Consider the following 26,371-nt stretch of genomic DNA (forward strand, 5'->3'; position numbering starts at 1 on the left):
AGAGTTAAGGACTTAGGAATACGTTACTTTTTTAAGAGATGATATTTTTGTGCGCATTGGGAGAAGTGCAATTCCCTATTCTCGTGTGGGAAAACATGCATGAGCACTATTCATTTACTGTTCTGGCGAGCTACTTTGAACAGCGGCAGCTGAGCCGGAGATTATGTGGCAAGTCATGCCAGCCTGGCATCTCGCCAGGTTGGGTCCCCTCCAACCGGTCTGATGACCGAAATGGGAGAAGATTTCACCAGGAAATGTCCCTCAGGGAGAGGTGTTAACAGATCCCAGCAACATCCAACAATGACCCCTTTTGCCACCGCCAAACTCCGAAGGCTGAGCTTTCCAGCACCCTAGACTAGCGTTCAAAGAGTGTCGCTTCGTAGTCAGAGAGACCTTCAAATGCTAAACACCACCGTCAAAAAGCGAATCTCGTCGTCATCAAAAGACCAGCACGATCAACGCGAGATAACCAATGTCATCGCCAAAACACCAGCATGATTGATACCTTCTAATAAAAAAAAGCACCGCCACCATGGAAACCTAGGCTCCCGATATTGGTAGCTCCGAGTAACCCTGAGTATTCCAACCTAGTGCACAGAGATACTACACCATTTTATCAAGTGGAAAAGAGGGGAATTTATTCATGATCTCTAAATTTTTGTTTATCATAAATTGTCCATTTATATTACCCCTTTAATTATTTCCTCTATGATATATGTTTAATGGCACGTCAACTAACTTGAAATGTAATTGAGAATGGATGAATCGATTCCAAATGAAGAGAATTTCATTGTTTACTAACACATTAAGGAATTGGATTTTATGTGGGTCTCACCTCCTCATTAGGAATCGATTTTTAACAATCCCTCTAACTTGATACCTAAGAGGGGACCTCGGTATCAATTTTTGTTATCTAAACTACTCTAATTTAATTGAAAATATTTCCAAATTGTCCAACCCAAATTGAGAATATATATATATATATAGAGCGGATAAGGAGTGGATTGTTCGTACGGGTTACGTCGGCGATTCCGACGACTGGCTACGTACAACGACGACGCAAAAGGTGTCGCCTGTGCCCCCCTGTCGGCGCTCATGTTTGTGCCGCTGGAGCTCCATCATTGGCCCACGGCGACCGAAATCTGTAAATTTCCAGAAATTGCAAGTTTATAGGAAATTTGCAAATTCCGGTTGCCGTGGGCTAAAAATGGAGCTTCGGCAGGCACATACGGGAGCATCGGGAGAGGAGGAGCACAGTTAGCATCATTCGTGTCATCGTTGTGCGTTGCCAGCACTTGCGAACGTCATCTCTCGATCCTCTTCATATATATATAGTGAAGGTTGACTTTGAAATTCCATAGTGAACTTCATTATTTGACTCACTTTGCGGTCAAATTTTCACATCTGCACCATATATATCTTAGAACATAATATATAGATTACTCATGTAAAATTTTATACAATTTGATATAAGATATATATGGTGGAGATGTGAAAATTTAACTGAAAAGTGAGTCAAATAACGAAGTTCACTCTGTAATCAAAGTGGACATTCACTCTGGATAGGGAAAATATATATAATGTTAAAGGCTGGATCGAGAGCGGACGTTCGCAGTGTACCAAAAGTGAAGACGTCGGTACTTTCACCGAAATCCAACCACCCTGACGATGTTTCTTTTGCAAGAGAAGAGTCGTTGCTGGTGCTAGATTCCGGTGAAAAACATGAACATCCGCACTTTTGGGGGGTGGGGACGTCCTCTCTCGATCATTTTTGTGTATATATATATATAGTAGTGTTAAACCCCACAAATAAACAATCACATACCTTACTTAAGGTAAGCTCTTCTCTTTCTTTAATCATATTCTCAAAATTTTTTCTTCTATTTATATACTTTATAATCGTTAGGTGAAATCTAGTTGAAATTTGATTTGTCTTATTGGGTGCTAAAGGAAAAGAAAATTAGTGTAGTGACTTTTGATGTCATTCTGCTGGTAAAAATTGGTGTAGCACAATAGCACTTTTGGTAAGTAAAAGAAATAAGTGACTTTATATATATAGGCATATCTTAGTAATCAAATTAATTTTAATTCTAATTCTGATAGTAAGTAAACAACATTAATTGTAATTAGTATTGTTTATGTTCTAATTCCACGTTATAAGTAAACAGTCTAATAAAATTGAAATCTCTACATCCAAATCTATTATATCTCTCATTCCTGATGATATCTATTCAAAGTTAGTAAAAGTATCATTAAGTGAAGTCTCATGACATACATTATTCGGTCTATATCATTACAGGTTTCTAAGTTGAGTGAACTTAATTGATCACTAAAGTTAGGTTAAAACCAAACATTCTTTGGGGTCATGATTGAAGGTTGAGCAGGAAGTTGTTTGGTCTATATATTTTTGAAATTTATTCAATACACGTGCCGTGTATCTACACATGTTATCTCAGCGAGGTTGAATCGGTTTAACATAATGAAAATTTCAATGTTTGAGATCATACTCCCTTTTAGCATAAGGGTGGCGAGTGAGGTTGAATCAGTTTGACATAATGAAAATTTCAATATCTGGGCAAGCAAAGTCTAATCAAATCCTTATATTGAGATCGATCATATTTTCTCAAAAAAGAGATCGATTAATATATATATATATATATATATACAGTAATACAGGTGGCGGCGGGATAGAACCAAGGTCGGGGTCGTGCACTCATGCTCCATGTCGACGGAATCGAATGAGAAGGCGCAGCCGCCCAGGAGTAAGGTACGGTGGTGGCGGCGTGGAGGCATGATAACATTTTAAAGGCCGTGCTCCCTGTCAAGGACGACGAATTCGTAGTCGGAAGAGTTGGGCCTCTCGGCGAGGGTGAGGATGAAGCTGAGGTAGGGATCGGCAGAGGTTAATCTAAATGAGTTTGCAATCAAAAGCGGCGAATGACTGCATCTGGGTTCATACTTCATACTGAGAAGCTAGAGAAGTGGAGATAATAAAAGAGGTGATCGAAACAACAACCAGTCTCATTCTTAGCGCGTGGGTGTGCAATCGACCCTTGTATGAAATAAGCTCTCATATATTTTGGTTTAGTTTGTTGTTTAGCCTATTGATTGGTATTTGCAGGCGTAGTTTGCAAACACAGATAGAACACTTGCTTGATTCATCAACTCGATCAAATGGCAAGGAGCGCGCAACCACCCACAAGAAAAGAGTGAAAAATGCATCAATCATAATATTATAGGATGAAGAGCTTGTTTCATAGAAAAAATCAGAGTTCCTCGCTATGTGTTGAAATCCAAATCCTGAACTGGCTTCTGGTCCTCTGCAACAGAGACATACATTCTTCCTTTGAACCAGCTTTACTTCTGAAATTTTTCCTATATTTTTTATGATAAAAGTCCATTTATGGACTTCCTTGTTTCTTAGTTGTCAAATTCATCGTTGGTCTGAAATGTTAATAAATTCTCTTATTCAAAGTTTTTGACTGGATGGAAGGGAACATTTGGACCTCGTCTTGTCTTTGAGGCTTTGGCAGTCCAGAAAAACTTGCAAAATTCATTTTCACAGGAGTTTTGAAGCTGTAAGCTCCTGCATTCAGGTAAGCAACTCGTTCGTAATCTCTGTGTTTGTCTTGGTCGCACTCCCACCTCCCAATTCCTTATCGCTGCAGAAATTGGAAAAGATATCTAATTAACTTATTCACTTGTTTGCCAAAAACAGTTCACTTGCATATACGAAAGGGGCTTCCATTGCATTCTACAATTCCAGGAGAAACAATGGCATTAACTACAAGAAAGCCTATCCACAACCTTGCTGAAACAATTCATTCCCTGTTAGGACAAAAGTCGCATCTTAATTCCAGTTGGGTCAAATCTGTTTGTCAGATAATATTAAACCTACCTTCTGAAGAGCAATCATTCGACTTAAGAACCACAAATTTTGAGACAATGAGTACTTCAGAGAATCCTGATGACGGTTTAGGCAATCTTACCTCAAAGATTACAGGTACATTTTTAATAGATATACTTGCATGCAATTCTTTTTGTATACGTGTGCATCGATAACAAATAAGATGCATGTTATATACTCTTCGCCACAGATGAACTTGCTATCTTGACTGCCCGGATAAATGAATTGAACAGACAGCGAAAGCAGTTTCTAAATGAATTTCTGGATTTGAAAGGTTTGTCATATTCAATGGACATCTATCATAATGTACGCCAGAAGCATGATGCTGCACCAAGTACAATTACTAGCTTGTCAAATAGCCAAATGTCCTCACTAAGTTTGACAGGAGGGTAATTCTACTTGTTGCAGAAGTTAGTGAGACAGCTAAAATTGCAGAATTTCTGCTCGGCATGTTTGTTAATGCAGGTAATATTCGAGTATTTTGTCGTATAAGACCAATTGAAATGGGGGAGAACTTTGGCCGTTTTCTGCCTGTAGTAGATTTGGATTCGAGTAATGTTCTTTTAAAATTTTCTGGTAATAAGAATAAAAGTTACAGTTTCGATAAGGTTTTCCATCACAAGGTACATCTAAGTTTTCTGGTTACAAATGTGGCCATTCTAGCCGCCATTCAATTCCTCTATGTACTAACCACATAACTAGCTCTTTGTCAGTGACTGCATATGAAACTTGAAATTTTTTAGATGAAGTCTTTTCAGAAGTTGAACCAGTAATCAAATCAACACTGGATGGCTATAACGCTTGCATTTTTTGCATACGGACAGACAGGGACAGGGAAAACCTTTACCATGGTGAGGGCTAACTAGTCAATGCAGTTTCAATTGCATGGTCTCCCAAAAAAAAAATTAGAATTAAGTGGCTCAAGTATGATATCCTTATGGTAGTTCACTAGTTCTGAACTACCGAATGTATTGGTTCTGGTCTAAATTTTGTAGGAAGGAATTCCAGAATCTCCTGGAGTGGTGCCCCGCTCAATCGAAGCATTGTTTAAGCAAGCAATGGATGGCAACCATGTGTATCACTTTAGTTTCAGTATGCTTGAGATTTATATGGGGAATCTGAGAGACCTGCTAATCGTTCAACCAACAAAGCCAACGGATCCTAAGCCAAGGTAAGAAAATTGATAGGCTAGTTGACGGACCCAGACAACTACATACATGAATCCTCTCATGGTCTACTAATATGAAAACAGAAAACTCATTGGCTTACAATCATTTGCTTTCTTTGTTCTGTTTTCTGTCAACCCAAGCTTTGCCTTCCGAAATAATCCTACTTTTATTTGAACAGCCTCTCAATCCACACTGATTCAAAGGGTGAGATTGTAATTGAAAACCTTGTGGCCTTTTGAGTGAGTAACTTGGCCCAAGCTCTAAAGCTATACCGATTAGGGTGCCGGTTCAGGTCAACTGCATCGACAAAAACAGTAACATTACCTCCAGCAGATCCCACTGGTACACTGTCTTTAGCTTTGGTTACTAAGTTTTGGTATTTAGAACACAAAATTGTGTCCTGAGATCATCCTACTTAATTACTCTGTTTTAACAGCTTGATTCGCATATCAATCACGTGTAGTGGAGCGCATAAAGTTTGGTTTGTCGATCTTGGGGGAAGTGAACGTTTGCTGAAGACAAAGGCATCTGGGAGAAGACTAGAAGAAGGAAAAGCAATCAACTTGTCCCTTTCCTCACTGGGGGATGTGATCAATGCTCTTCCACTCGGAAAGAGCCATGTACTTGTAGACACATAAAATTTAATGAAATAAATTATCTTCGTTAAATGATTAAATCGATCAAGAGCCCGATAAAATTACACATGTGGCCCAAAAGTCAACAAAGTTGGTGCAAATCCAAATAAAACTCGTGTCAGCACATAAATGGATGATCGTAATTGAAGCTACGTGATTTCGACGTAAATCGGAAATTGAATGTCATTAACGATTCAAAATGGTAATCGGAGATTCGATTAAATTAATAATTTTTTTAACGATTGTAATTAAATCAATTATTTTCAGTTTAATTTAGTTATGATAATAACTCATTTTAAATTAATCAGAAAATACATATTGATTTAATTATACAATTAAATAAATTTATTATTTTAGTGTCATTAAAATATTCTACAAAATAGAAACTTTAACACTATAAAAACCCCATTCAACATGAATAGAGGGAGACTTGAGAAGAAGAGACAAAATCACTTGAGTAAGGTCACTCTCGACAAATCTCGAAGTCTCTCAAGTCCACGAAGATCATCAAATCCTCGAAGAATCGTTAAGCCACTAAATCGCTCGTTCTTCATCAAATCCAAATCCAAACTCAAGTCTACGAAGAATCATCAAGCGACCAAATCGCTCGTTCTTCATCAAATCCAAATCCAAACTCAAGTCCACAAAGAATCATCAAGCGGCCAAATCGCTCGTTCTTCATCAAATCCAAATCCAAACTCAAGTCCACGAAGAATCATCAAGCGGCCAAATCGCTCGTTCTTCATCAAATCTAAATCCAAACTCAAGTCCACGAAGAATCATCAAGCGGCCAAATCGCTTGTTCTTCATCAAATCCAAATCCAAATCAAACTCAAGTCCACGAAGAATCATCAAGCGGCCAAATCGCTCGTTCTTCATCAAATCCAAATTCAAATCAAACTCAAATTCTCAAGATCAAGTGCACGTCACCCTTGAGCCAAGTCATATACGGAGATAGAATCAGAGGAGTTCACAAAGATTGTAACCCCGCGCTTGATATTCAATAAATTACATTTTATTTGTACACGTGTCTGCATTCTTGTTGGTTTTCAGATTCTCAAAGGAGGCGCGCGAACATAAGGAACGACAAATAAGCAAGAAGAAAACGACTTGTAGTCAAGCGGAGAGCAAAGAAATCCGAAGTTTTATCCCGTCGCGTATGAGGAGGCAGTGTGTGTTAGAAGTGAATTCCACGGATCAACTCAAAGTGAAGTGACATATCATCATATTCAATGGCCAAAAAGGAGATACCAACCTCGGTAATGGCGATAAGGATAACATTATCCAAACCTCTTAACATATCACGGTGGCAGAAGCATATGCCGTAGAGGAAGACGATCATGAAGATTTTGAAATTGAAGTAGACGAAGCTCCTCCAGAACTTAAAGATGGGGGGCAAGCCACAAATGCTACACCTTATTCTTTTGTCTATGGTGTCGAAGCCGTGTTACCATTAGAGAAAGAAATTCAGTCGTTGAGAATCGCTTTGCAAGGTCTCACGAATGAAAAAAATGTCAAGTTGAGCATGCAAGAGTTAGAAGCTTTGGACGAGAAGAGGCTTGATGCACAACAACACCTGGAATGCTACCAAGCTCGGATGTCACACGCCTTTAACAAAAGTGTTCGACCACGGTCATTTCAAGTTGATGATTTAGTCCTTGCTGTTCGAAGACCCATCATTATGACGCACAAGTCTGACTCCAAATTCAAGTCAAAGTGGGATAGTCCTTACGTCGTCAGAGAAGTTTACACCAATGGAGCTTACAAAATTGTGGCGGAAGACGGTTTGAGGATCGGTCCCATCAACGGCAACTTCTTGAAGAAGTACCATGCTTGAAAAACAATAAAAATGCTCCAAGTCAACATGAGCCTAAACTGCACAAGACAAAAAAAACAAAAATGCTCCAAGTCTGCACGAGCCTAAACTACGTAAGAAAAAAAAAACAAAAAAAACTCTTGAACTACGTGATGACTTGATTCCTTCTTTAGAAAGATTCGTAGGCAGCTTGAGAATAACAATCTTAAGTTCAGTTACATCAAACAAAATATAAGGGTTTGATTGAAAAAAAAAGAGAAAAAAAAGAAGAAGGAAGGAGCAAATCTTGATCATTCAAGTCTGTGACATACAGGTCAAACCCTTGAAGCTGCTCTGACGTTCTTCAAAACTAGCTCTCAGTTCTGGAATCTCTCGGATTTGGCACTTCTTCTGTTCTTGATCAACAAGTCTTGCATCGTGAAGAAAACTCTTGAAAGCCGCATGGTGAATGTGATGCGTAAAGCCTAACACACTTTTTTTACTGCTGTCAAGTCTATGAAATGAGAACAGTCAAGTGATTAGATCGTTTACATTCTTCAAACTCTTGAAAGCTTCCATGGTGAATGTGATGCGTAAATCCTAAAACGCTTTTATTGACTGTTGTCAAGTCTATGAAATGAGAGCAGTCAAGCAATTAGGTCGTTTACGTTCTTCAAACTCTTGAAAGCCGCTATAGTGAATGTGATGCGTAAAGCCTAACACGCTTTTATTGACTGTTGTCAAGTCTATGAAATGAGAGCAGTCAAGCGATTAGGTCGTTTACGTTCTTCAAATCCGCCAGAAATCAACCCGTAGTAGTCGAATGGATAGATTGACCGCGACTTTCAGATTGTTGTCAAAATCCTACAAAAAAAAAAGTCAAAGTCAGACAAAAAAAAAGAGAAAAGGCATGACCCAAAAAAAAAAGGTCAAAAAATCAGACTTTGATTCTTAAAAAAAAAAGTCAGACTGGTAAAAAATCAGACAGGTAAAAAATCATACCGGTAAAAAAGGTCAGACCGGTAAAAAAGGTCAGACCGGTAAAAAAGGTCAGTCCGGTTAAAAAAGTCAACTGGTAAAAAAAAGTCAGATCAGTAAACGGAAAAGTCAAAGTCAGACTTGAAGAAAAAAAACCAAACCGGTTGCACAAGAGCACAACCACATTCAATCAATGAATGATTGAATCATGCAATTACCACACCCGCATGCATTCATTCAAGAATGATTCATTCAAGAATGATTAATTCAATTCTTTCTCCTTTTTATCCCATCTCTCTCACTCGAAACAAGCTCTCTGGAGAGTTTCCTTTGGCAGTGCTGAGCTGTTCCTCACTCCAACAGCTAGACCTTTCAGACAATCATTTTGGAGGGCACCTACATGCTTTCTTGGATAGACTAGGGAATCTCACAGATCTTGTGCTCAATAGCAACAACTTCACAGGAACTCAACTTCCTGAAATCGGAAATTTGTGTTCCTTGGAAAATTTGTTTCTGTTTGATAACATGATCACAGGTGGAATTCCAATGGAGATAGGAAAGCTGCAAAGCCTGGAAGACATCTACCTCTATGAGAACCACATGCTCCATCCATGCCACAATCGGAAAATTCAAGAACCTGGTTGTGCTCCAGCTGAGAATGAGTTGTCAGGTCATAACCACCAAGCTTAGGCTGCTACAGAAGCCTTCAGTTATTGGCCTTAGCTGATAACAAGCTTTCTGAAACGTTATCACCCCCATTCAGATTCATTTCACAACTGAGCACCATCACACTCTACAACAAATCATTCCTCCACTCCGTCCTCAATCTCTGCGCCGCCCCTGGCGGTTGAATGCAAGTCGCCGTCCAGCACGTCCCCGTCGGCAGGCTCGTCGTCAGCGTCAACTTAGTCCTCAACGCCTTCTCCATCCAGCAGGACATCACCAGGACCGAGTGCGTCGCCAAGCTCAGGCGGCTCATGAAGGAGCAAGGCTGCTCCGCCTTCGATTTGGTCTTTCACGATGGCTCCCCCAACATCGGCGGAGCCTGGTCATCGGAGGCTACGTCTCAGAACGCCTTGGTCATTGACTTGGTGAAGCTCGCCACTCAGCTCTTGGCTCCTAAGGGCACATTTGTCACTAAGATTTTCAGTATTTGAGAAGGTTGAGCAGTATAAACCATCAGCTAGTTGTAGTGCGGCTGCAAGGACCATAGACAAAGAAGGATGGTTGCACACAGGTGATATAGGATACATTGACGATGACGATGAACTCTTCATCATAGATCGGTTAAAGGAACTCATCAAATACAAAGGTTTCCAAGTCCCACCGGCGGAGCTCGAAGCCATGTTGATCTCCCATCCCAACCTCTCTGATGCTGCTGTTGTACCGATGAAAGATAAGGATGCAGGAGATGGAATATAAGCCCATAAAAAACGCTTTCGGTGGGTGGCTTCCGAAAAAGACCATTCACAAAATAATAAAAGCAAGCAAAGATGCTTTCGGTGGGTGGAAGACCATTCACAAAATAATAAAAACAAGCAAAGATGCTTTCGGTGGGTGGGTGGCTTCTGAAAAAGATCATTCCCAAAAGGAAGAAAAAAAGCAAGCACATATTGTCCCCGAAGTATGATATTGTATAATGACATTTCTCAAGTAGGTGTTCCACTCAAATTGCTTTAATGATCTCCATGTCCTTGATCCGCAAGCTCCACTCGAAGACCTACACAACAAGGCCAAATACCAACTCCACGGGTTGGACATGCAGGTGTGTCGATTGGAGACAATTGGTTCATTGTTGGTGGTGGTGACAATAAGAATGGTGTTTTAGAAACCATTGTCCTAAATATGTCTACACTAGTTTGTTCTGATGCTTTCAGTGGTGGTGGATGTAAAGATTTTCAAAATTAAATTCATCTGATCAAAATATATGGTGGAAAGATCACCATAACATTTGCAGAGCCTCGAAAGCTAGCTCCACGAATTCTCTAAATCAAAGTACATACTTCAAGCTGCGCTTTCGGCATATGACGACGACATGTCTGCAGCACGACTTGTAGTGGGGGCATTTGTAGACACATGAAATTTAATGAAGTAAATTATCTTCGTTAAATGATTAAATCGATCAAGAGCCCGACAAAATTGCACACATGGCCCAAAAGTCAAAGTTGGTGCGGATCCGAATGACGTAAATCGGAAATTGAATGTCATTGACGATTCAAAATGGTAATCGGACATTCGATTAAATTAATAAATTTTTTAACGGTTGTAATTAAATCAATTATTTTCGGTTTAATTTAGTTATGAGAATAACTAATTTTAAATTAATCGGAAAATACATATTGATTTAATTATACAATTAAAGAAATTTATTATTTTAGTGTCATTAAAATATTCTACAAAATAGAGACCTTGACACTATAAATACCCCCTTCAACATGAAGAGAGTGAGACTTGAGAAGAATAGAGAAAATCACTTGAGCAATGTCACTCTCGACAAATCCCGAAGTCTCTCAAGTCCACGAAGAGCATCAAATCCTCGAAGAATCGTCAAGCCACCAAATCGCTCGTTCTTCATCAAATCCAAATTCAAACTCAAGTCCACGAAGAATCATCAAGCGGCCAAATCGCTCGTTCTTCATCAAATCCAAATCCAAATCAAACTCAAATTCTCAAGATCAAGTGCACGTCACCCTTGAGCCAAGTCATATACGGAGATAGAATCAGAGGAGTTCACAAAGATTGTAACCTCGCGCTTGATATTCAATAAATTACATTTTATTTGTACACGTGTCTGCATTCTTATTGATTTTCAGATTCTCGTTCTACAGTACCTTACAGGTAACTCCAAATCTAAATCTGTTATTGTTCATTAATCCTACCATTTGCGATCAGCAGCATCTGTCCTGAAATTGGATGTTAAAGAAGAGAAACCAACTTTAAGTTGGACTACTTCTCAACTCTACCAGCTTCTTAGCATGCACACGTCCATGAGCTATGATTTACTTTCTCTGTATACTTACGTAATTACGAAAAGGAGGCTGAAGCAATTTTAACCTCACACTGAATAATTTTGTTTTCTCTTCTAATAACAGGAACAGCAAGCTGACACAAGTTCTTAAAGAGTCTCTTGGTAATCATTACTTCACTGGATTCTAGTAACGTCATTATTTGTAGTGAAAACCAAGTAACAACATTCCCTAGTCAAAATCTCTACTATATACATGAAGGATTGAGGGTAGTTCAAATCTGCTGCCAAAAAAGTTTTTAGAGGAAAAAGGAAAACCAGGCATCCGGAAAATGGCTATATGCATTAGGAAACAGTGAGATTATTCCAATAACTGCGTAGGGGATTAAGAAACTTGTTTCATCAATATAACAATATGTGTTTGGCCTGCTAGTTTATAATTTACTTTTCACTTTTTCTATTTATCATTCAATTCATTGATTTTGTTTTATTATCAGGAAGGGACTCAAAAACTCTGATGCTTGTCCATGTGAGTCCTAGAGAAGAAGATCTCTGTGAGACAGTATGTTCTTTGAACTTAACAACAAGAGCACAAAGTATTCAACTACGGAATACAGATTCAACTGTAAGTACATGGGCCAATGTATTCCTTACATTTCTTCTTCTAGTAGAATTAGGATCCTTAACAGATGTCTCTTTCGGACATTTACTGGCCAACCAACAAACTGAATATTTGACTAACTTTGGAGACACTTTCCATGATCAGATTGTTTTTTAGACCTAATGTACTTTTATGGATTATATGCAAGGTTATTGCCGCCAAGATGAAATTATTGTGTTTCCAAAAAAAAAAAGATGAAATTATTGTGATTTAATAGAAACAAAAGCTGTATTACTAATAAAACAATTAAAGCAAATTAAAAGAACAAACTTCAATCTTATTAGTTACCAAAATTTATTGTATGAATATGCTACGAGTGGATACCTAAAATAATAAATGTGCTAAAAGTCATGTAAAAGTATCACACGTAAGCATATTGGTGAGAAAAAGCACTAATTATGAAGAAGAATATTTGAAGAGATTGAACAAATCATAATGCAACTGAATTACCTGTTTAGCTTGCCATGAGAATAGGATTGACCACTCAGGACCTCATCTCTGCTTCTGTTTATGCTATAATGTGTGAAATCCTATGCCTTTATGACCGGAAAGCTGAAATCAGGAACAAAGGGAGAAAGAAGTTGCAATGATGAATCTGCAAGAAATGAAGAACAAGATTGAAGTTGAGAGCCAGGATGTTCGGATGAGTATCAAGCAGTCAACTCAGGAGCTTCAAAATCTTAGGAAGACAGCTGCATGTTCCACTGAGCAACTGGAAAACTCAGTGGATGGAAGGCCCCTTGAAACGAACAGCAACACTGCTGCACATTTTTCAGCACCTCCATTGTCTCAGCTGCCAAGAAGAAAATCTGAATCAGACTGCCTCCTAAATAATGAAGTGAACCTGAGTTTTCCTGGAAGGAGTGGGCCATTCAATTATTATGCTAAGTCTGTGAACTTACCCGTAAAAGGTATTTCGAGAAACAATTCAGAAGGTGGTATTTCCACAAAATAGCTGTTCAGTGCCTCTGACTGTGATCAACAGTGCAGATATTGAGACAAATCACAGTCAAGATATATCATAATGTGATCTTAAAGAGTTTGTTTCCTCAGATCAGGTAACATCACCAAAATGCTTAAATGAGCATAGATATCACCGCTTTCATGGTGAGAGAAGTAAAAATGTCGCTTGCTCTGCAAAATATTTGAAAGTTGATAAGTGGCTACGCCAGAAGAATGTGCCAGCTATCAGGAGTCATGTCCATAGGAACAAAAGAGTTCTAGCTAGTCCTACCCCAGAGAAGAAATTAATGTGTAAAGGACAAGCAACAGAAAAATTCCAGGATGAGAAAGCCAATAATTACAAGCTTGCGGTGGAGCAGATCGTCAACCACAACAAATCAGAGAAACATGTGGATGTGTATTGTTCTCAAATGTTCATGTAAGAAGTGATTATTAATAAGCCTCCCACAAATATGATTGTCAAAGACAATATGCAATATGGACACAAAATGTAACACTGGTTCTTCATTGGATGGAACACTTAAGGAGATGAAGATAAATGTAAAAGACAGACTAGATGACGTCCTAACAGAGAAACATATACTCAGCAAAATCTACTCACCTGATATTTGGTGCAGCAGTTTCGATCTGAATCAAGACAATAATGGAGTCAGCTGTTTATTCACACTGCAGGCAGTATTTAGTGAAACAAAATGCTCAGATAGTTCTGTATCTAACAACAGAAATCAGCGTCGAGTTTATACTATTGATTTACCTTTTATTACTTCGGACTCGAAACAGGATTCTAACACCCCAATATCAAAAATTGAACAAAAGTCAGGCTGCCAACAGTTGCCTACCATATTAGGTGTGGATGATGGTAAAAAGGAAGACTTGGAAATTTTTTCTCTGAAGTGTGGAGAAGGTACAAGACCTGAACAACAAAAAAGGAGATATCAAAGAGCTTTATTAATGAAAAATGTACTTCCAGAAAAACCAGTCAAAACACAACAACTGACAAGAGTGCAAGAAAATAATGTGCACTTAGGTAAGAGATGTGGAAAACTCACTGACCGTGTTTTATCTTTTTAAGAAATCCTTTCCTCTTTCTCTCTTCGCTATCAATTTATCTCCTAATAATAAAACAATGTTCATGTCTTCACAATTCTCTTTTGCTCTGTTATTATCAGGAATTTGTCACCTTCTTCAACAGAAAATTCAGATATTATGGGCCAGCGCTCTTCTAGGATTAGGGTTTCATAAATTGGGACTTGAGCAGGAATTCTTCATTGGTTTAATGCTCTGAAGCAGGTACAGTAGGGGAATATAATCAAAGTTCTGAGGATTCTCTGCAGTCGCAAGTTTTGAAAATTCAATGAAATATAGTGACATTCCTTTGAAACATGTTCAAACCATATCCTTTCCATATCAGTTGTTCCTTTGAACAAACCATTACTATGAAGCTTCCAGTTTCAGTATCTAGGTTGTTCAGACCTGCTCTGGTTATTTCTCTGATAACATTTTAGAGTTTAGAGACAGAGAGAGGTGAACTAGAGAGATGGCCAGTAAAAAAACGTTTGACCATATGAAGGGTTATTGACTTATTGTAGTACAAATGTACAACATAAAACCACTAAATTTAGCACGCAAAAGTGCAGTCAACCTGCTATCATAACCCTCTTCTTAAAACTCAGCATAGTGGTTCAGTTTACATTTCATGCTATGATTTGTTGGTGGCTAGAAAACTTATATCATATAATGCTTGTGAAAGCATGAACGTTTGCGTAGAGTGAGTGAGTGTGCATATGCATGTTTGTGTGTTGTAGGTCTAACTATTCTATTAGCAGCTCAAAAATCAGAAGTCAGAAACTTGGAAATACAATACCTTGTTCAGTAAGCTGATAAGCTGATGCAACAAACCTCCTCCGACAGCCAACATCCCAAGTAAGCTCAGATTCTGAAGGTGAGATGTTGCACAGATAACGAGTAACAATGGCCTATTCATCACATTCAAGCAGCTCCCCACAATCTTGTTGTGGATCGCCATCCAACGTAGATTGCATGAAAAGCTTGTCCAGGACTTCATAAATCCTTTCTCCCTTGGAATGTGATTTTTCTCCTGCAATGAATCCATGAACTCTGCTGTTCACTTCTATGGAACTCATGCCTGGCATCTTCTTCACACCATTGTCCCTCATCACTATCCTTAGCAGCCTAGAATCATTCCTCCTACCCAGAGCAGTATATGTGTTAGACAAAAGTGAATAATTTCCACTATGTTGGGGCTCTAACGTTATTAGATGCTGTAAAGCATGCTCCCCAAGCTCATCATTTCCATGAATGTTGGAAGCAGCAAGAAGAGATCCCCATATTGCGGCATTTGCTTCAAATGGCATCTGCCTAACAAGATCTTGTGCCTCTTGGAGATAACCGGCACGCCCAAGTAGATCGACCATGCAGCCATAGTGCACAATTTTGGGTTCAATTCGGTACCTCGAAACCATGATGTTAAAATAGCAAAGACCCGTTTCAACCAAGTGGGCATGGCTACAAGCAGAAAGGATGGCAACGAAAGTAATGTCGTTTGGTGCAATTTGAGCCCTTTCCATTTGAGCAAACATGTCAAGGGCTTGTGTTCCAAGACCATGCAGGGCAAGTCCGGCTATCATGGTCGTCCAAGTTATGACAGTTTTACTTTTGGTACTGTGGAAAACACGAAGGGCTTTTCTTATGTTGCCTGACTTAGCGTACATGTCTATGAGAGCGTTGTTGAGAGAAAGCAGCTCACGGAATCCATGTTTGTGAATGTAGTTGTGGATCCACTCCCCCAGCCGGAGGGCACCTAACTGCGCACAAGCAGAGAGCGCGGCCAACATTGCTATCTCATCAGGCTGAACATTGTGCAGCTGCATTCTCCGGAACACCATGATGGCTTCGGTGGGACGGTTGACCTGAGCATATCCGGCAATGAGGGCAGTCCAAGAAATGACATTGCTATGATTCAGAGGCATTGTTTCGAACAGATGGCGGGCACTGTCTACATCACCCAGTTTGGCATATCCAGCGATCATTGCGTTCCAGAGAGCGACATCTCTAAAGGCAGCTGCGTCGAAGAGTCTGCGAGCATCGTAAGCAGAGCCGCAAGAGGAATACATGTGAACGAGGGCAGTGAGCACGGTGACATGGCTGTCCAACCCAGTGCCGATGCTATGGCAGTGCACCTGTCTACCTATTCCAACAGCGGCCAGGCGCAACACGGCTTTGAGCAGAAAGGGGATGGAGTACGTATCGGGGCGCAAGCCGGCCAGTTGAATCTTGTTATAAACAGAAATGGCGTCGGAGGGAGATAGAGCCTTGATCATGGTATTGTAGAGATAAATGTCTGGGTGCGGAGTGCGGATGAAGACGGAATAGGCGTAGTTGGAGAAGCCAAGAGAAGAGCAGGCCTCAATGAATTGGGCAAGGAGTCTGTTATCCTGCTCAAAGCCTAGGGTTACCATCAATCCATGAGCTTGCCGGATGTGTTTCAGGCCGTAGCACCCCCTCACTAAAAAGGATATCGCCTCCCTCATTCCTTTCTTTTTCCTAATGTCTAGCAGTCATCGGCAGTAGTTTAGTGATGTACCATGCGGTGGGTAAGGTTTTTAACATGTTTTTATTTTATTTTTTGACAATCTGTTTTTAACATGTTAAAATTTGGCGCTGAATAATTAATTTTCATAATGTTCTGATATATTTTTTCATAATTAGTATAAATTAGTCTAGATAATGAATGATATATATAATCTTTTATTCTACATAATACTCAATGTAATGTTTATATAAAAGTCTCATTCTCAATTAATAAAGATGATGATTCTTCATATTCTTATACGTATTACATTTTTCTGTAACAAAATTGATGATTTAAACGATGAATTATTGTACGCACAACATTATCAATACATCATTTTATATCATGAGACCACGATGTATTTTTATATTCAAGTCATATATCTTCACGGACCTACGTGCAAGCCTGCAGTGGTCCAAACCCCTCTTAGGAATTTGAACTCTTTGATTTTTTTCCCTATTTCTCGAGAAACTTTTCTATGCTACCGTAACACCACATGGTAATACCCGGTGATTTACCATTCCAATCATAATTTAACACGAAAGATTTAATCAAAAAATTATATTTTAGCTATTTTGTTGAAGACTATTGTAGGTTTCTTTCTAAAACTCTAAACCCTAAACCTCAAACCCTATACCCTAAACCCTAAACCATAAGCCCTATACTCTAAACCTTAAACCCTAAATCATCAATACTCATGAAAGTCATTTCATAAATAATAAAAATATGTTAAATTATAATTTTGGTGTAATAAATCCACGTGTCGAAATATAATATGTAATGAGTACTACTAGGCATTGTCACGTGGTGTTACGGTAGCATATACAAATTTCTCATATTTCTCATAATCAATTGATTTTAAATAACAATATTAAGAAACATAATTATTAAATTGATTACTCATATCAATCAAAATCAAACTAGGTTAAGTTATGGTGGACACAGATCAATACGATTCGGTTTTAGGCAAAACCCAATACCCAACCCAAATAAAATCAGTTCGGTTAGTTTTTTTGTTTTCGGTTCCTTTTTTTCGATTTTAAACATTAACTCATGTAGGAAGAAATCAGTCAACTAAGTTGTCAAATTACAATATTGTGATACAAGCAAGTTAACATCATAGAAGACTCACAGAAGTTTGACCACCCTATTAGTACGTTTCTCATATAAGAAGTCTAGCAATAAAATCCGCAATAACCTAGTGAGAACTAAGTGAACTATTAAAGATCACTGGTGTGATGGCTGGAATTCGCTGGCTAGTATTTCCTCTTCGTAAACTCAAAGCAAGTCTGGCTTAAGGCATTACAATCGCTATGTCGTAGATAAGAGCAAGGCGAGAAAACGTTACCATATTATGATATTCTGAAAATTAGGTAAGGTTCCTATTATAAGCCATGAGGTTGCTATGTGTTGTGAACTTGTGATAGGAGTTTATGTGCTTTTTAGGTAGTAGTTTCGTACGATTTGTAGCATAGGAGAACACGTGTAGTTTGGCACGAGTTCATTCATGTAATCTGTATGGCCATACCATATTTAATTTTTTTTTTATAAAAATGTCTATTTCATATTGGGAAACAAATATTACCATTTACCATCACAAATTTTATAAAGTTCACCACTTATTTTCATATTATAAAATAGTCACTTCAAAATTAAAAAAATGTAAAAAGGCCGAGTAATATAATAGAAAATTAAAAAATAGTCACTCTTTATCATTTTGTCATGACTATTTTACCCTTTTCTCTTTTCTCTTTTTCTTATTCTTCTTCTTCACCTAATTTCGGTCATAACTGTTGACATGTCACAATGGTAGTTATAATATCGACATTGTGACTGTCATTATATCTAATCAACGATAATTTGTCTATGTTTTTAGTGTCTAACTCCCTGCATTTTGCTTTGTTATCATCTTTAGTATCTTAGTTTTGACTTACTTTTGTTATTTAGGAATACAAGAGATCGAGATATATAAATAGAGCCAAAGAAGAAAAGAAGGAACGCAAATGTTGAAAAAGCTAGGATTCATGTTGTGATAATGTGAATCATGAAGGTTTCGAATCAGCAACGGAAAAGAAGAGTCATATTTGGACTAGGAAACCTCATCATCTGTCAAATCCTAGAAGGAAAAGGTCAAGGATGAAGAAGATATGCAAGGAAAGTCAAATCCTATAAGAATCAAGAAATTTGCATGTGCGCGTCATCCAACTTCGATGGACTTCTTAGGATAGCTCATTGAACCAGAAAACTTGCTATATATGAATGAAAATATTTAGGAGTCTAGTTTCCATAGGATTTGAAATCACATTAATCTACAATGTCTAAAGGAAGTTATGATGGAATCATTGCACAAATGCTGGTTTTCAGATTTCAGAAATCCTAAAGGAAAGAGACTTTGTGTGCAATTGAAGATCCTTTGGATATTCTTTAGCATTTACAGTTCAACCTCGATAAATGAATATTCAAAAAATTATTAACCTTGATTAAATAATAATTTTTTCTGATTCCGACTCGGGACTAGTGTATATTACTAGGAATCTAGCTAAATGCATATATAAGATAATAAATTTTTTGAACTCATTTTAGGTAATAATTAATTTAATAAAATTTTAAAAATCAGTTAAATAGATTAATAATTGATCAAATATTAAAAAAACTAGTGAATAAATTTCATAATACAAGTTAAGGAAAGTAATTATTTAAATTTACCATTTAAAAGTTACTTTAGACATGAAATTATACTAACTTTGGAAAGTGAATAAATATATAATCCTAGCTATAAATAGACATAATAGTCAAACTAACGATTATCAACAATTCAGCTGGGATAAGAACAAAACTCACTATAAAATAATAATTTATTTATTTATCGATAATATAATAATCAAACTAAAGTAATAATTTCTTACAGTCCCGACATTATTCATTTATAGATGTTTTATTGTATCTTCGAAATATACATGATAAGGAAGGAAAATGAGGAGATATAATCGAAATCGACATCCTAAAGAAAGGGAGATGTAAGGTGATCACAAAGAGGTCTATGTACATTCAGGATTTTGCTAACTTGTTCTCCACACAAAGGGAAACTTTCTCATTAGTTGGATGATATTTTTGGACATCTAATTCATGTCTCCTAATGCCCTTGCCGTGCTCTATATATAGAGGGGAGCTATGCATTCAAAAATCATCGATCACACCCTTAGACAAGAACACAACTCCATCACCACCTCAATTTCTTGTAGTGTGATTATAGTCTTTGCACAATCTTGAAGTTCACGATCAGGATACTCACCCTTCCTCACCTCTATTGAAAGTTAATCCATCCTTATTGAAGACTTGACAACCCTTCAGTATTGTAATCATTTCACCCTTCATATATGTATTTCAGTTTTCTTAATTGTATGTCACTTAGATTGTTTGACTCTGCGATACGTCATATGATGAGAATCTTCTTTCTATTGCAATAGTTATTTTTCTAATTCTTCTTGTACAATTGAATTCATATATGTTTTGATAGTAGTTTATGATCATGAAGCATGAGCAACAGTAGCTTTATAATTCGATCTTAGTATGTGATTAGATTTCGGGTTGATAGTTTTGCATTCACTATAGCTCGTTCAAGGATGAGTTAGCATCTTTCATGTATGCCTCCTAGGTGGTTCAAAACATTTAAGATATGTATATGATTGCATATAGATCATAGCACTTACTTGGTACTTTCGATCTGAGGTAGAAAGCTTATGTATTAGTTGATTCTTTCCTGATGCATAAGTAAATTATCAATGAGTTACATGTATGTGTTGCTTAGAATGACAAACTTTCATTAATCTTAATGCATTAGTATATGTATGCTAGGAGATTAAGCACATTGTGGTATTGCATGTTCTGATAGGATTGTCAATCAAGTTAAGGAAGGTAGAATAAGACTAAGAATTCCAAAAGGTTATATCTTAGATCTTAGTTGTTCTCTTCTAATCTATGTGTTAGGTAATTAGTTATATTGCGCTGTCCTTTTTTGTTTGTTTCTATATAAACCCATAGGCTTAGTAAGAAACATGATAAAGATAGATCGATAAAATATTTATAGTGGTTCGTCATGCCTTCGATGGGCATGACTATGTTCACTTAAGATTCTACTATATTTGGCCGAATAGCCTTCAGTGTTTTACAAGTGTGGAAGGTGGAACTGATTGGGATCAGATCCTTTCTATCTATGGGAAGCTTTCCTTTCATAGCTAAGGAAAACTCCCTCACATTCCATATTTCCAATGTGGGACTTAACACCCACTTTTACTACTCTTGAAGCATATTGTGGAGCATGGGAGAATGTCTTCCGGGTGTGGTACCAATGATATCCGAACCATGATGTGGTAAATCAAGTGTTGGACTACGGGATGTACGTCGGAGGAGGGGCCTCTCGCACCGGTTGGACGGTCTACGAGGTCGTTACTTATACTTGGTAGAGAGTATTATTGCTACCATCAACAGTGTTCATGATTGATCATATCTCTATTGTCATTACATTCATCCATATATCCACTATTGTTCTAATGTTTTGATCCAATCACATGTATATATGTATATCTTTGTTAGTTTAGGAGTAGTTTTGTTAGTTCACAACTCTAAATCCTCTTGAGTTTCGTAAATTGTAATTTGGTAAATAGTTGTAGCATGATAATGAAAATGCACCCTTAATCCTCAGCCAAGAACGATCCATACTTATTCTTATTACATTGATAGGTTTTTTAATTGAGATATGCCAACATTGAGTTCTTTGCTAACCCTACATCGGTAATGATTAGTATCTGGTAGTGTGACAACACTTGTGATGACTACTTTATGTGACTGTTGTGATAAGAAGAAAATGTGAAGAAAAAAGTGAAGAAGATAAAAATGAGTAGAATTAACGAATATTTGTTTGATGTTATGTGATCTTAAACTTTTAAAATCAACTAATACGATATAAATATTGAAACTTATTGTGACTAAATAGTAGTGGCTATCTGTGTGACTGAAGATGGCAAAAGGAAGAAGTTGATTGAAAATGGAAGATGATGACGATTTCAACGAAAGAAGGACTAAGCTAAAACAGGGTAAAAATTCCTGGATTGCGACTTATTGTGACTAAATAGTGGTGATTATGTGTTGACTGTGTTATGTGTGTAACTATATGTGTGACTATGTGTGTCACATGATTGCATGGTCAATGATATTGAAAATATCCGAATTCGCCGCCTGGAAATAATTCCTCCAATAATTCAACGATGATGTCAACTTGACAATGTGGCCACGGTCACCATAATCAAGCTCCAAATCGAATTATATATCATATTCCACTAATCATCCACAAACCAATATTTCTTCGAATTGAATCAAACTTATTATTACTTAAGTGTTGAATTGATGATCAAACACTCACATCGACTCCGACCGCTCTCTCCAAGAATCTCAAAGACGTCGACAGTTTCCCATAGTGGCGGTGCCGAAGAAGTCCGGCTTGTCGTTAGAGTTGTCATTGTTGTTCCCGTCGTCGCCGCTCAGATTAGCTCTAATCAGACCGATCGAGAGTTTAGGTCAGGTCTGAGATTGGGGTTTCGAACCCAAGCCAACTTGCACCTGATTGCAGTCTTTAGCGGCTGCATGGTTGGCGATACATGTAGACCTCCGGCGGCGGGAGAGAGGCGACATGAGCTAAGTGTGCAACAGTGCGGTGGCAGTAGGTGATCGGCAAAAAAAGACAGAGAGAGACGCATTTGGAAATAATTTTTTTTTCCTGAAAAGTCGGTGGTGGTATATCTAATGGTATGAATCGTAAATATTTCCAACATTTTGGGCAACGATTTAAGAGATTTTATAAAGTGAAATTTTTATAATTTTTAAATCTGACTTGACTGTTTTATATTTACCTGATTTAAATGTTATTTTTTATGAGAAATCATAAAAGGAAATAATTTTATGAAGGCCAACCCCAAAATAATAACAACTAGCATTCTACTCGTGCATATGCACGAATTCAACTTCTTATTTTTTTTAATTTTTTTGTAATTTATATATATTTTGTATTTTTTTAAACCCCTCTTATGTTATTACTTCAGTTTATCATTTTTCTAACATATGTATTTTTAACATGTGCATTTTTTAGTGAAGCTATTGATATCAAAAGAAAGTTTCTACTTAGAGAGCTTTTATTCATTCCTCTTAAGTGGTATATAGACTTTTTTTTTTCCTAAATAGTTTTGACTTAGTCAATACATATGAAATTATCAAAAAATAATTTTTAACTTATCTATTCTCAATTACAAATGTAGATAATTATCATTTATATTTATTGCTAGAAAATCCCAAAATGAGATATCAAATTGCATAAAAAGATTTAATTGATTACCTTTTTTTTTATAAACATCATAAGTCAAAAAGTAAATGTAGATGATTAACATCAAATTGAATGTAGACAATTTAATGTATAAACTATATGACTATCTAAAACTTTTCTCATAAACTTTGATTTGAGTCAAAGAACAAAATTCGTTCATTAGAAGTTATAATATTTCATATACGTTGATGTTAATTCTTGGTGAGTTGCATATATATATATATATATACACACACACACATAAATATATATATATATATATATATATATATGTATCAGTGAATCAAAAAATTAGTCTACTGTTCCGGAAGAATTATTATTTTACCCTTGTGTGTGTTTTAGCCTATTTAGGTTTCTTTATTGGAGTAGACTATGTTTTATGTAATAGATATGAATCTCTGATTCATCGGAATACTCCGTATGTATTGCCTATATATATGTCTCATTATCAATCAATAAAGAGTTCGGTTATGTTCTTTTATGTTGTAATTATTCTCGTTTCATTTTTCCTCCAACACGTTATCAAACACTTTATTCTAAAGTATCTGAGCGACGAGGCCACCACCATAAAAATTAACCTTAGCCCTAAAATTCATACTCCGTCAGCCTTGTTCTTCTTGGGATCCACGGAAAACAAGCCTCCCAACTGACAAATAGTTGTCGGGAAAGAGAGAAATTAGAGTTGGAATCTTCTCTGGGCACCCAATAATTTGATATGGGCACCCAATCTCCATCTCTCCATCTACGTCGTCGAGCTTCAATGCTACCTAGCTCCTGGTGTTGCTCTCCTCTACGACGTCGTCTTCCATCGCATGTCTACAAACTCTGACATCGGCCAGATCAACCCAGAACCAGCCTAGCGCCGGACAGGACAACGTCGTCAAACCCCGCCACGACCCAACCCTGCATGTCCGCCCTCAGAGCCCGGATTTTTCCTTCCGACGGCAGACCTCGTCTCGTCGTCGCCTGCATCCTTCGATTAACGTAACAACATCCCGCATCTCGATCCTCTTCGCTCCAGCTCTGCGACTGCCCCGCCATGACCCTAAAGTCGTGGGCACCCTCAACCGTCGCCTCCCATTTCCATGGTCGTCCACTCCGACGTCGTCGATTTCTGTAGTCAAAGTCGACCGATTCTGCAAATCCAGATGTCGACCCAGATCTCCACGATCCAACCCATATTGGGGGTCAGTGGACCCGACCCAGCCCAATAGCCTCTATGGCTCTAAACTCCCATTTTACTCTTTTTTTTCCTATTCCATTATTTAATCGTTTATTTGCATTTTAGTTTCTAACTATATTTCACGTGCTCTTATAAGAAAAATAGTCACTTCTCGTATATGTGATCTATTTGGCAGATTAACAAGTATGTTTTTCTTAAAATTGCTACTTTTGAACATTTATATATAAATTATCGGGCACTATTAGCTTCTTTAATGTCTCTTTTCCGGCATTTCTTATAACCCCGATGAGACCAAAGAGGGATATGATTCCCCTCTTGGTCGACGTTTTTCGTGTGACGGTCCTAGATGAGTCACGTTATTATTTAAAGGGAAGAAATCAATTTCGTGAGGTTGTCTGAGTACACCGCTGTTTTGGGTGCGATCATGAAAATCACCGTTATGCATCGATTATTTTGTGACCATATACATCACAACCCTTCTAATTCCGGTTACATACTCGAATTGTTTCGATTATTCGAAACCTATACAACCCTCACTTCTTATGGATGCGTCGGTATCACGACTATTATTTGAATGTTTGAGTTTCTTTAAACTCATGTCTATAAACGATAATTCCAAGGTCTTTTTACGTACTCATTTATTTGAGTTGAAATTCACTACTCTGAAGCAACGCTATTTACTGATAAAAGATCCCAAAATTCTATGGACACACTTAAAATAATTACATAAATATCTATGATGTTGTTGTTTTATCAGAGTTGACATTGATGCATGCTCCACATCCAAGAAACACATGCCATTTTTGCACCTATATCTATATCTATTGAGGGAATATTTGAGATGGAAACGTAACATTTTTTCATTCTCAAGTTAGCAGATTCTAAGCCTCAGCCCCATCTCATACGCAAGATTTTCTTGCTATGAATTTTTTATTACTCAATCTATTTGACTATCCTTTCTACTTAATATTTTTCAAGTATGACGTTGGCATTGCCATGTTTATTACTCGACTTTAACTTAGGTCGTTTATTGAAATTTGAAGTTTGATTTTGATGTATTAAAGATTGACATATATTCAATAAAATTTCTCGTATTTCCTTGTTTACAAGATGATCTTGTGAGAATTTTATTTGCCTTAAACCTAGCATGAATGGTCAACATATGCAACTGCATGTGGTTCTTAAATTGGCCGCTTTTGGATTACATGAGACCCTAATAGTACTACATTGTGAATTTGGCATTTAACATTTGGAAAACGAACCTATGAATGTCAAAATTTGACATCATTATGATCTCTGGCATTTCCGGAACGTTTTACTGACGTTTCCGGCCAATTTCGCCGTCTTTCGGTTCATTTCCAGCAGCACAGGCCGGCAATTCCTATCAGATATGAAGTCCGGCCTCCTAACCGTCTAGATTTCGGCTGCAGACGCCACCGGTTTTCCATCAAGTTTTCCGGCAGTTCTTTACCGTTTTCTCATTGTTTTCCGACATATTTCCAACATTGTTTATTGAAGTGTTTTCCCCCCAAAGTTCATTTGGTTTTGAGTTATTTGGACAAGGTTTTCCGGTTATATTTTCCGGTTTTCTCCAAGTCGTTTCATAGCTCAAACAATGTTATTATTATTGGTGACCACCCACACCAATTGGATGGTTTTTACCACCCTCATTGTTTGGTATTCAATTGCTCCAATACATTGTTTTTCCAACTCTTAAGTTGAAGAATGTAATTCTATTGTGATGTGATACATTCGATATGATTATACTATTTGTTTTCAATCCTCTTTCTACGAGATAGGTAGTTGTTTTACGGATCTCGTGCGGGATTATGTTTTATATCTTTGTGTCTTACTAAGTTTTAAAGGCCCTACATGCCAATATTTTTTATCTGCATACGTATGTTAAGAATGGAGAGGAATATATTTGGCAGAAATTCAGAAATTGGTTGCACGCAACCCTGCCCGCAGCTGCCTTGCACGGCCTTGCAACCCTGCAACCATGCATCCCCTGCATTTCCCCCGCATGCTTTCATGCACGGCCTCCTGACAAAACCTGCTTAATTGATGGCTTTTATTGTAAATATTCTCATGTGAAGACTATAATTGAGCATATTATATTCTTACAACATATTTAAGATGTCATTTGTGGA

At 37.5% G+C, this 26,371-nt stretch overlaps 2 protein-coding genes across 4 annotated transcripts; one reads left to right on the forward strand and one right to left on the reverse strand.

Annotated features, from left to right (window-relative positions):
• Positions 1-3,774: 3,774 nt before the first annotated feature.
• On the forward strand, positions 3,775-14,358 carry LOC126786609 (kinesin-like protein KIN-14T). The gene is given in 17 exon segments (XM_050512473.1): positions 3,775-4,003; positions 4,098-4,181; positions 4,373-4,540; positions 4,651-4,715; positions 4,717-4,758; positions 4,903-5,078; positions 5,255-5,384; positions 5,387-5,418; positions 5,513-5,696; position 7,764; positions 11,313-11,322; positions 11,577-11,614; positions 11,947-12,074; positions 12,673-13,056; positions 13,058-13,540; positions 13,542-14,100; positions 14,243-14,358. Coding segments are annotated over 17 exon segments (2,829 nt in total).
• LOC126786611 (pentatricopeptide repeat-containing protein At5g56310-like) lies at positions 13,865-16,624 on the reverse strand. Of its 3 annotated transcripts, none has more exons than XM_050512474.1 (2): positions 14,938-16,624; positions 13,865-13,986 (listed from the first exon to the last, which is right to left on the reverse strand). In XM_050512474.1, the coding sequence occupies exon 1, from the start codon at positions 16,622-16,624 to the stop codon at positions 15,050-15,052; it is 1,575 nt and encodes a 524-aa protein (XP_050368431.1). In that variant the 3' UTR covers positions 13,865-13,986; positions 14,938-15,049. The 3 variants fall into 3 exon arrangements, with proteins under 3 accessions (XP_050368431.1, XP_050368433.1, XP_050368432.1); XM_050512476.1 differs by lacking the exon at positions 13,865-13,986 and adding an exon at positions 14,172-14,354; XM_050512475.1 differs by lacking the exon at positions 13,865-13,986 and adding an exon at positions 14,172-14,401.
• Positions 16,625-26,371: the final 9,747 nt, after the last annotated feature.

Source organism: Argentina anserina, chromosome 3 (assembly GCF_933775445.1).
Source record: "Argentina anserina chromosome 3, drPotAnse1.1, whole genome shotgun sequence".
NCBI classification, from domain to species: Eukaryota; Viridiplantae; Streptophyta; class Magnoliopsida; order Rosales; family Rosaceae; genus Argentina; species Argentina anserina.